The sequence below is a fragment of the Microchirus variegatus genome, assembly GCF_963457635.1.
Source record: "Microchirus variegatus genome assembly, chromosome: 3".
Lineage (NCBI taxonomy): Eukaryota > Metazoa > Chordata > Actinopteri > Pleuronectiformes > Soleidae > Microchirus > Microchirus variegatus.
The window spans coordinates 36,286,150-36,298,813 of record NC_139804.1 but is presented as its reverse complement, the minus strand read 5'-3'; the positions used below and the strand labels follow the sequence as shown (position 1 = coordinate 36,298,813).

Genomic DNA, 12,664 nt, shown 5'->3' with positions numbered 1-12,664 from the left:
TCCCAGTGTCAGAAATGTTCAAACTGTACAAACTGTGGAACCACAAAGTATTTTGTTTGTTATCTTTCCTTGTACTTTGCCGTATTTATGTATACTTCTCATTTATATACAGTTATTTATAGTTATTTTACAGTATGTACTGTGCAACAACAACTACAGAAAGTTAAGTTATTCTTGTAGAACATTTACAAACAGATATAAACATCAAGTAAAAGTTGAATATGTGCTAAGATAAACAACTGTATACATACGTACGTATACTAGCTTCTGCTTGTGAGCAGAAATGATTAGAGCTGAAACGATTAATCGATGAATCGATTATTAATCGATGACTAAATAAATCGCCAACTATTTTGATAATCGGTTAATCGGTTTGAAGCTTTTTTCATGATTAAAACAAGATTTCTGATTGTTTCAGCTTCTTAAATGTGAATATTTTCTTTATTTCTTTGCTCCACATAACAAAGAAATCATTAAGACTGAAATATTTTGCTTTGTGGACAAAACAAGACGTTCGAGAACATCATCATTTCCAGCTCCAACGTTTTTTTAGCATTTTCTGACATTTTATGGACCAAACGATTAATCGATTAATCGAGAAAATAATCGACAGATTAATCGATTACGAGAATAATCGTTAGTTGCAGCTCTAGAAATGATGCATACAAATGTATATAAATCTGCAGTAAACCATGTCGTCGACAGTTTTAAACGTGTCACACGCTCACCGTGACGTTTGGTGACTCTTTCCGTAAAGTCCGCTGAGTGTAGATCTGTTCCACTGAGTGACCACAAGGGAACAAGGTCACACGCTGACATGTTTCACATATCACAATTTCAGTCTCTGTCTACAATAAATGTCATATATCATATAACTAGACAGAAAATACAAGTTTATTTTTTCACAATTTTTCAGACCTAAATAAATAAACTGAACAATTAAAGTGAGAGTGTGTGTTTTTGTTTTTTCTTACAGCTCATGTCAGAGTTTGTTCTCTCTGCCCGGTTGTGTTTGTTGATGGACTGGATTCTCCTTAAAGATCCAGGAACTGCCACCTTAAATCAAACAAAGAAAACTTGTTAGGTTTTTAGGAAGGAAGACGATCGGACATATAATACAACAACAACAAAACAGTTATACAATAACATTATTATTACACATCTTTTTAAAAAAAAATGATCAGTTAAGACTCTGACCTCCATTTCTTCATCCTCGGTCACCTGACAAGTCTTGAGTTTCTCTGGATGGTGAAACTTCTCCAGCAGGTCCAGGGTGAGCTCCCGGTTTAGACCCTGCTGAGTCAAAAATACGTTCTGCAGAGAGAGGGCGACGTGGAGAAAAGACATGAAGCAGAGACACATTGAAAGAAAAGTGAGGCTCAGACCTCCTGAGTCAGGAGGTCAAGGCTGAGTTGAGGTGAAACCCTCACTGAGACTATGTCAGTGGCAGTTCATCGATAGGGGGCACTAGAGTGCCCTTTAATGACTTTAAAAACATTTTGATGATACATACTGTATCTATAAAGCAAGTTGCGTCTGTCTGTCTGTCTGTGATGGGCATATCTCGCTGACCGTCAGTCAGAACGCCCTAACACTTTGGATATGGGTTGAGCATGGCCCGGGACCGTACCTATGTTCCCCGGGTCCTATGTTCCCCGGGTCCTATGTTCCCCGGGTCCTATGTTCCCCGCTTTGTATGTGACCCGGGGAACATAGGACCCTTTCTCTAACCCTAATCCTAACCCTACCCTTTTTCAAAAAAAGGGTCCTATGTTCCCCTGTCACATACAAAGTGGACCTTTTTTGGGAAAAACGGGGAACATAGGACACGGGTTCCCCATGTCCTATGTTCCCTGTTTTTCCCAAAATAGGTACGACCCCCATGGCCCGATGGTGTGCATCCTTGATTTTCAAGTTTTTTGGAGGAATTTTAATTTTCGCCGATTTTTCCACGCTACACCAGGCGTTAGGCAGCGGCTCATCAGCAGCAGCTCATCAGCAGCAGCTGCGCTGTCTGGAGCGGGGAGGTCGGAGTGAAGAGGCTCGGCTAACTTGGCGAACCTGTTTCCAAAGGTAAGCTAGCGAGGCTGCGACTAGCATTAGCGTAGGGCTAACATAATACAAACACTGTGCAACCTCATTAGGCACAACGCAATTTTTTTTTGTTTTTTTTCGATTAGCATTAGCGTAGCTTGCTGTTTTGTAACTGTATTATGTTAGCCTTTACGTTTTTCTTTATCATGCATTACCGTAACTGAAAAATCTTCTTCAGCTCCCACTATAGGAATACATACTTCCTACAGGAACTGCGCTAGTTTTCTAAATAGCAGGCAGCCCATGGCCTAGTGGAAAGGGAACTTGGCTTGCAGAGGTCAAGGTCTGGGCTGGGTACCCAATCCCCAATGCTCCCCAGTCATTGGTTTAACTGGACAACTCTAAATTGACTGTATGTGATGCACTTCCTGTCAGGGACCATAGACTCTTGTTATACTCTATTAGAAATAAAAGTGCTAAGTAGAACAATACAAGGTTCTTTGGCTTGTCCTTATAGGAGAACCCTTTTTGGTTCCAGGTGGAACCTTTATAAAAAAGTTCTACCTTTTGGAGGGTTGCACCAAGAACCCTTTTAAAACCCTTTATTCAGGAAAGTGGTTTTAAAGGGTTCTCTGGATCAAAATGGTTCTTACTGGAACCACTAGTGTCACCAAGAACCCTTGGAAAACCCTTTCTTCTGGAAAAGGGTTTTTCAGAAGCAAATGGTTCCAGGTAGAACATCAGCCCTTGTAGAAGGACCCTTTTGGAACCCTTATTTCTAAGAGTGTACAGTGTACATGAGCAGTTTACTCCAACTCAGTAGAAGAGACAGGAGCTCACATGAGTGCAAAGATAAAAAAGAAACAGTGTTATACTGAAGAGTCTGTAGGATTTGGACTAATGTTTGATTTGTTAAAGTTTCATATGTACGTGGAAGTTCTACTTCTGGACCACTGGGCTGTGTGTGTCAACACTGTGAGAAAAACTGAGCTGTGTCAAACTATTTTTGAGATGCAGGAAACAAGCAGTTAACACTTTCGAGGTCACGTGATGAACCTCTTCACAAATAACAGCTAAGTTACAGATGAAGCAGATAAGGAGCAACGTTACCTTTGATTCAGAGTTCTGTTTCTGTTCATCTGGTGAATTTAAAGCAGCTTGTCTTTTTCTCAAGAGAAATATACCTTTCGCTTTAGCTGCTAAACGTTTTCAGAATGACACTTTACATAAATCTTTATCTTGAATATTGACTCCTTCACTTCCGCCTTCACTTGACACGGATCTTATACACAAATGCATGGATAATCAGTCAGTTTAATGCAGGAATAATATTATATAATAGTATATGTACTGACTGAGAGAATCTTGGAGGCGCTGGGTCTCTTCTTCGGGTTCCTCACCAACATGGCCTTGACAAAGTTATAAAAGGTGGACGACCTGCAGACAGGAAAGAATGTGTTGATAGCATTTTCTAACATGGAATAACAAAAAATAAACACTCTATATCATTTTAATAGTATTATTTATGTACATATTTGTATTCAGATTTTATATCAAATAACCAGTGTGGCAGACACCAGTTTGCTTTTAATGTCCCCTACATTTTTTATAAACACATTAACATACACAAAGAAACACCTGAACAAAGTGATTTATACTGTATATGTTTTGATTTACCATTTAGATTTGTCCTTCAGTTTAGGAGGCTGGTAGCTGCTCTTGGACATCAGAAACAGGACGCTACAGGAAGGAACATGGAGGCCACAATCAACAAGAATACACCATACATATATATATATATATATATATTAATTTATCATTCATGTGCATTAAAGTGAAATACATATATATGCATCTATGTGTGCGTAAATCATCAATTTAAAATCCGATACCATCCAAAAGTCCGATATACGTCACGTTTCATTTAAAATTCAGCAAAAATCATTTTAGCTGAGTCATGTTTATTGTTTATGTTTATTTCTTTCTTCTTTTTGGGAGAACAATATTTGTTAGTTACACAGTTGGAGAGGTATGTCTTTGAAATGACTCAGCACAAATATATTGTGTGTTTGAGTTTAATGGACACAAAAAAGTGGTATCGTCGCATTCATGATAATGACAGATTACCCTGCATGTGTGTGTGTGTGTCTGTGTGTGTGTGTGTGTGTGTGTGTGTGTGTTCTTGTTCTTGCGGCATACTGAGGACCAGTGAGGGTTTTTAACCACCAAAGTGAGGTCATTTTTACAGTGTGAGGACATTTTGGCCGGTCCTCACTTTGTTTTCATTGAAATCATTTCCTTAGGTTGCTATAACATGCTATACTCAATTTGTCCAAAAAAATAAAAATTTGGTCGACATAGTATAGTATGACGTTTTTGTCAAATTTTGGACCAAAATTTTTGGTAACATTTTTTTTTAATTTTGGTCGACATGGTATAGTATGACTTTTTTTATTTTTTAATTTTGGACCAACATTTTTGAGTCAAATGTTTGGGTCAAATTTTGGAAGACAGTATAGTATGACAATTTTTGTCAAATTTTGGACCAAAAATTTTGGGTCAAATGTTTTTTTCAAATTTTGGTCGACATAGTATAGTATGACGTTTTTGTCAAATTTTTGAAAAAAAATTTTTGTCAAAGATATTTTTCAAATTTTGGATGACAGTATAGTATGACATTTTCGTCAAATTTTGGACCGACATTTTTGGTAACATTTTTTTTAAATTTTGGTCGACATAGTATAGTATGACGTTTTTGTCAAATTTTGGACCAAAATATTTGGTAACATTTTTTTTAAATTTTGGTCGACATAGTATAGTATGACTTTTTTTTTTTTTAAATTTTGGACCAACATGTAACATTTTTTTTTAATTTTGGTCGACATAGTTTAGTATGACTTTTTTTTTTCAAATTTTGGACCAACATTTTTGGGTCAAATTTTGGAAGACAGTATAGTATGACAATATTTGTCAAATTTTGGACCAAAAATTTTGGGTCAAATGTTTTTTTCAAATTTTGGTCGACATAGTATAGTATGACGTTTTTGTCAAATTTTTGAAAAAAAATTTTTGTCAAAGATATTTTTCAAATTTTGGATGACATAGTATAGTATGACATTTTCGTCAAATTTTTGGACCAAAAATTTTTGGTAACATTTTTTTTTTTAATGAATACTTTATTCTGGGTTAATCCTTAATCCTGCCACCGCCACGAGCGCTGCAGAAAACTCTGGACCGGACTCCAACAAACTGGAGTCAGTGATTCAGGTGAGGTGCTCCCACTCCTTGTCCTCCTTCCTTTTGTTACCAATATATTTATTGATTTTTCTTATTTTCAAACAAGCGCTTCTGAGCTCTGCGTGAGTATTTACCGTAGAGGGTGAACGTCAAACATCGGCGGCTGCAGCTCTGCCAGCTCGATCGCTGTGATGCCCACAGACCAGATGTCACATAACTCATTGTAGCCACCTTTTATCTCCACTGCCGCCACCTCTGGTGCCATCCTGCGGACGAGGATTTAGACATTTAACACAGTGTGATTCAGGCGTGTTTGAGCAGGGAAACACCTAAAACATGCAGGACAGTGGCTCCCCAGGACCAGGAGAGAGAAACCCCGGTGTATACAATAAACTTCAGGTGTTTACAAGAAAATATTAACACTTAGTCTGAGTTTCGCCCTCACCAATATGGCGTCCCAATGAAGGACATCCGCCGAGCCAGAGTTGCTGTGATCTGAGCTGAGATCCCAAAGTCAGCTGCACAACAACAGAGGAAACACAGGGTACAGGTTAAAACCACAATCGTGTCATATCTGAAGAGCAAATCTTAAGTCTGTCTTGGTAAATACTCATATTTACAAGCTCAAATCTAGGTTCTTCACACAATGATTTCTTTTTACATGAAGATGTGAGTCAGGGTGTGTGCACTGCATTCACGAAAGAAAAAAAAACTCAAACCATCAAAGTTGCATGTGCGACAGAAACCGTCTTCGTTTTTTTAACGAGACACGGGTGTGAATGGAGTGGTTGTAAGTGCAGTGAGTCATGTAAACCACAGGGGTGCAGAGCAGACACTGTGCACACATCCACCTACCGAGCTTGACCTCGCCCTGATCATTGAGGAGGATGTTGGCGCCCTGGAAGCAGAAGAGGGGAAACAAACATCAACACAGACCAAGAAGACTCTGCTTTAGCCCACTCAGTGATAAACATGCACAGGTTAGTCCAGGGGTCTGCAACCTTTAGGATGAAAAGAGCCATTTTTGTTGTCTCTCCACCCAAATAAAATTCATTTGGAGCCGCAAAAAAACCCCACAAAATGACAATAATAACACGTATAAAGGTTTTTATACAGACAAACTATATACAATAGTAATAGTCTCTTTCATTTATGACATTTAAGAACTACAACATGTTCAGTTTATATCCAACCTCTAGACCCCGTAGACCTGGTTCTTCCATTGTTTCATTGTTTGTGGCAAAGTAAAGAAATTAAAATAAACCCACTTTGAAATAAATGAAGCAAATATTTGGATTGTATGCTGTTCGTGCTCGAGAAAAACGTTACGTGGATCCAAAGATGGACAGGACGCATCCAAACGTGTACTGAATATTGAATTGGATGTGATGCACAAGATATTAAAACACTTTTATTTGTCGCCTTGATCTCTAAAGCTACAAGGAGCCACTGCAGAGTGGCTGAAGAGCCACATGTGGCTCTAGAGCCGCAGGTTGCAGACCTCTGGGTTAGTCAGTCAAAATCTGCATTATCTGTATAATTTTATCTTTGTAAATACGTGGGTTTCATAGAAATCATTTAACATCTAATTTTTGTAATCATACCCCCAAAAAATACAGTTATTTTCAGATGTATTTTGCTATATAAGCCAATAATACACATACATATCATACATACAGATGTATTGGTAACACTTTAGAATAGAATAGAATAGAATAGAATGCCTTTATTGTCATTATACAAGTTGTACAATGAGATTTACTTGACTTCACCTTGAAAGTGCATACAGCTAAAAACAAAGAACAACAACAACAACAACAACAACCAGAGTATGGGTCAAAAAGGACATTAAAAAAAAGGTGACCCTAGTTAACGTGAGGTGGGTTTTCAGTTGCAGCGTACTACATTAAAAGGATAAACAGCCATCAAATTCTTATTGCACAGTATGAAATAGCAGGTCTATAGCAGGGTTTAAATATAAATAGTGCATTTCTATGAGACGTGACCCATAGCAGGGTATAAAAAATAAATAAGACTATTTCCACAGTATGAAATGTAATTTTTTTTCAGTATATTAAATATAGAAATATAAATATCACAGTGTGAGATGTGATTTTAGCAGCATATAGAATATAAATATCACAGAATGAAATGTAATTTTGCAGTATATAAAAATAGAAATACAAATATTTACACAGTATGAAAGTGATTTTAGCAGGGTACCAGTAAAAATATAGATACTGTTTGGCTAATTTAAGCAGGATAAAAATCTGTATATACAATATAAGTATTGCACAGTATATAAGTATTGCACAGTATATAAGTATTGCATAGTGTGGGGTAAATTATTAAATAAATAAGCATTTCAGCATGAAATGTAGAGTATTGCACATGCCAGAATGTGTGAGAATATGGGGTAGAGGTACTCTAGTTAATGTGTTAGATTAGGGAACACATTAACTAGGTACTTACTAACATGCATATAAGTCACATATTAGCCCTTTATTAGTAAACATTAACACCTTATGTAGGAAAAGTCTTAATTCATGTCGTAACAGAGGTAGAATAAGGTGTTAATACGTGCGTAATGATTACTAATAAAGGGCTAGTATGCGACTTACAGTAAGGACCTAATGGTGAATGTCTGTTCCCTAATCTAAAGTGATAGTGATATTTTTACTGTTATATCTCATCTTTGTTTGTTTGTTTAATCTCTGCTACATGTGGTGATTTGTCCCAGTTTACTTCAGCTTGAGGGAATTCAATATACAAGCAAAATGTATGTAATGTAGAAATAAAGTGCCATAACATTGTCTGTCACGCTCACCTTGATATCTCGGTGGATTTTCTTCTGCGCGTGCAGGTAATCCAAACCCTGGTCAAAGACAAACACGGAATAAAAGGCCTCCTCAATGATTGACATTTCAATAAAAATGATAGGAATAATAACAATTATGACGTCGTTACCTGGAGCATCTCCCTGCAGATGTAGGCGATCTGTGGCTCGGGCAGAGGACCTGTCACTGTAGAAAACAATGCAATTTTTCATAAATTGGGAATTTAAAGCATTTTACATCTAAGCAGAAACCAAAAGTGTATTTTAGTCACATCTGTTATTTATTTTAAGTTTGGAGTTACAATAAAAACCTGAAGTGAGTACTATTGCTATAATAAAACTGTACTGATACTGAGGTGTGGTGATGGACCCAGAACAGAGAAACAGAGAAGACAAAGAGGTACACACTGTTACACTGTAGGAACATTAAAGATTATAAAATATCTAGTTCAAATTCTAAAAACAATAGTTAACTTGACTAAAAAAATTGCATTTATTATGAATTTAATTGAAAGTACTTTAAGTCATCTGGAAGTTTGTGTTGAACAGCAAATTATCATAAGTTAAACTTCAGCTTCTGCGTTGAAACTCGTGTTTTACGGCAGCAGGTGAAACTTTATGCGTAACATTCAACCACCATGACACACACACAGGTTTCCATGACTTCAGAGGACATCGCATTGACTTACATTCACTTCCTGTATAGACCTACTCTGTCCTGAACCATAATAACTACTACTGGCCTAATCCTAATCCTAACCCTGACCTTTAACCTATAACCTCAGTCTAACTAAAACATGTTGTCACCTTATAATTTAGTAATTTACCCTGGTGGGGACTTGATTTCCCCATAATGTGACTGTGTAAACAGATTTAGGTCCCCACAACATAAGGAATACCAAGTAAACACACACACACACACATACAGACTGACCATGGTAGATGTCCTGCAGGGAGCCTCCTCCACAGAATTCCATACAGATCCACAGTGTATTAGCTCTGCAGACAGAAGAGGAGATTTTAACTTAACACAGATTACACAGATTATCACTGTCACCTTGTTTTTGACTGAGCGTGAACAGACAGATTTACCGTATGTAGCTGCCATAATAAGCCACGATGTTGGGATGTGAGCAGCTCTTCACGATGACGATCTCCTGCTGAATGATGGAGAAATCGTCCTCTGTGGAAGCAGAGACAACATGACCATGAAGCTGGGACACAAGGCAAGGACACATGGACACAATGGACACAAGGCAAGGACACATGGACACAAGGCAAGGACACAAGGTATGGACACATGGACACAAGGCATGGACACAAGGCAAGGACACAAGGTATGGACACAAGGCATGGACACATGGACACAAGGCAAGGACACAAGGTATGGACACATGGACACAAGGCATGGACACATGGACACAAGGCAAGGACACAAGGTATGGACACATGGACACAAGGCAAGGACACATGGACACAAGGCATGGACACATGGACACAAGGCATGGACACATGGACACAAGGCAAGGACACAAGGTATGGACACATGGACACATGGACACAAGGCATGGACACATGGACACAAGGACACATGGACACAAGGACACATGGACACAAGGACACAAGGCATGGACACATGGACACAAGGACACAAGGCATGGACACATGGACACAAGGACACATGGACACAAGGACACAAGGCATGGACACATGGACACAAGGACACATGGACACAAGGACACATGGACACATGGACACAGGGACACAAGGACACATGGACACAAGGACACAAGGCATGGACACATGGACACAAGGACACAAGGACACATGGACACAAGGACACATGGACACATGTACACATGGACACATGGACACAAGGACACAAGGACACATGGACACATGGACACATGGATACATGAACACACGGACACATGGACACAAGGACACAAGGACACAAGGACACATGGACACAAGGACACAAGGACACATGGACACATGGACACATGGACACATGGAAACATGCATGTCGCCTTTATGCAGGGTCATCAACAGTGAATCTATAAGTATGTTTTTATATTGAAATGTAAAAATGTAAAAATTTAGTTTCCTAACAGATATTCAGATGTTAACACGAGCCCCAATGAACTGAAACGATAAGAACATTTCAAATAAAAACTTCACCTGGCTCCATCTTGATGACCTTGATCGCCGCCAGCTCGCCATTCTGCTTGTTGCGCGCCTGAAAACACAAAACATGCACAGTTTTGACAGTGACTTTTATGCCTTTTGATGCTTTTACTGTCACGTGTCGTCTTGTTTTCTGTGTGCACTTTGACACCATTGTGACTTAAAAGTGACTTAAAAATGAAATGAAATATTATCATTATGATTATTATGAGTTGAGTTGTGCGTCTGTGGAGACTCATTTACATGTTTGCTGTTCAGATCAGTGGAGGGTAACAAGCAACTCACACACACACACACACACACACGCACACACACACACACACACATTCTTGTACTTGCTGCATACTGAGGACTGCGTTGCTGACAAAGTGAGGACCAGCATTTCCACTTTATAAATCAACACAATTACAAATATCTACTTCATGAATGACATCTATAAAGAACTACTGGTTGTAGTACCATAACATATCTGCAGGTGGAGCCCCAGAGCAAAAAGGGCTGGAAAACATTATTTATTTATTTTTTTTTGGCCCAAAATTTTATAAAAACATGTCGACCAAAAATTTAAAAAAAAAATTTGACCAAAAGATTTTGGTCCAAAATTTGACCAAAAGATTTTGGTCCAAAATTTGACAAAAACATACTTATACTATGTCGACCAAAATGTTAACAAATCTTTGACAAAAAAATGTTGGTCCAAAATTTGACAAAAAAAAAATTTGGTCCAAAATTTGACAAAAGAAATGTTGGTCCGAAATTTGACCAAAAACCTTTTGGTCCAAAATTTGACAAAAAAAAAATTTGGTCCAAAATTTGACAAAAGAAATGTTGGTCCGAAATTTGACCAAAAACCTTTTGGTGCAAAATTTGACAAAAAAATATGACCCAAAATTTTTGGTCCAAAATTTGACAAAAACGTGTCCAAAATGTGGAAAACAAATTTGGACAAATTGAGTATAGCATGTTATAGCAACCTAGGGAAGTGAATTCAATGAAAACAAAGTGAGGACCGGCCAAAATGTCCTCACTCTGTAAAAATGACCTCACTTTGTTGGTTAAAAACCCTCACTGGTCCTCAGTATGCCGCAAGTACAAGAACACACACACACACACACACACAAACACACAGGTTTATGCAGCTATACTTCTAAGTCTAATTAACCACTTCAGTTCAGTTTAGATCTGAGGTTCTGCTTCATTAGGACCAGGTTTTCATCTCCACGAGGACTCGTGGTCCTGACAAGATCAGTGTTTGTGCCAGAAAATGTCCTAAAGAGGTCACAAATACTAATAAACATCCGCCCACACACACACCCACAAGCACGCACACGCACACACTGACCTTTAAAGGTTTTCTGTTGACTCCTGTTTCCTTTATTCACATTATTTTTAAACTGAAAACATTAAGACAGTGTCCGTTATGAAGACGTTTTGTTTTTGCAGAGACATAGTGATTCGCTATGATTAGTTGTCTTTTAAAGCTGCAGCACAGAGTAACTGTATTACATTAGAGTTCATATTAATTATAATTATCTAAAACCCCTTAAAGATCATGGATCATGTCAGAATAAAATAGAGCTGCAGAAACCGTTTTTATATATTAATATATCATTATTATTATTATTATTATCAGAGCCTGTAAATGTGTCTTTGGAGTCATTGTATTGTATTATATTACATTATATTATTTTATATTGTATTATATTATATTACATTACATCACATTATATTATATTACATTGTGTTATATATTATATTATATAAGAAATTAACCCTTTAAGGTACGTACCAAGAAACTAGCAAAGGAAAATGTATTATTTTATTTTATTTTATTATTTACTTATGATAACAATAACGACAATCAATATATATATATATATTTTTTTTTTTTATTAGACCCTACAATATTTCAGATACAGGCCTCTACCAAACGGTTGAGACGTCTGTTCATAATAAACCTGGTTTTCATAATTCATAAAGTACAACATTCAGAACAAGTCACATTAAGTGTTATTGAGTTCAGCTTGATGCATTTTTCAATGAGATATAGTGACTTAAAGTGGTGTGGTCGACCAAATGGTTGAGTAGTACCTTAAATGGTTAAACCACTGGTTCTCAAAGTGCGGCCCGTGGGCCAATGGCGGCCTGCAGAAACATTTCTGGCGGCCCGCAATGAATTACAGTTTTAATCCAGGAGCTACTAAGCTTGTTAAATGTTTATTGGACATTACTGGATACAGACCAATAAGTGTAAACAAAAATACTGGGTATTTACCTGGTTTCTATATGGTGAATTTTAGTGTATTATTGTGTTATAAGCTGGTAATAAGCAGGTAGCTACAGCCCCCAATTACTAGCTATTTACCCAGT

The 12,664-nt window shown here is 37.5% G+C and overlaps 1 protein-coding gene across 1 annotated transcript in view; it reads right to left on the bottom strand.

The window, feature by feature from the left end:
- Positions 1-12,664, bottom strand: part of map4k1 (mitogen-activated protein kinase kinase kinase kinase 1) — a gene marked incomplete at its 5' end in the record, with an annotated part of 32,768 nt that overhangs the window by 9,721 nt on the left and 10,383 nt on the right. The window contains 13 exons of the mRNA XM_083887290.1: positions 729-781; positions 975-1,056; positions 1,198-1,314; positions 3,390-3,471; positions 3,712-3,774; positions 5,406-5,537; positions 5,717-5,789; positions 6,127-6,169; positions 8,099-8,146; positions 8,239-8,294; positions 9,042-9,106; positions 9,200-9,290; positions 10,289-10,346. Coding sequence (XP_083743416.1) covers positions 729-781; positions 975-1,056; positions 1,198-1,314; positions 3,390-3,471; positions 3,712-3,774; positions 5,406-5,537; positions 5,717-5,789; positions 6,127-6,169; positions 8,099-8,146; positions 8,239-8,294; positions 9,042-9,106; positions 9,200-9,290; positions 10,289-10,346 — 963 coding nt within the window. The remainder of the gene's footprint in view (positions 1-728; positions 782-974; positions 1,057-1,197; positions 1,315-3,389; positions 3,472-3,711; positions 3,775-5,405; positions 5,538-5,716; positions 5,790-6,126; positions 6,170-8,098; positions 8,147-8,238; positions 8,295-9,041; positions 9,107-9,199; positions 9,291-10,288; positions 10,347-12,664) is intronic.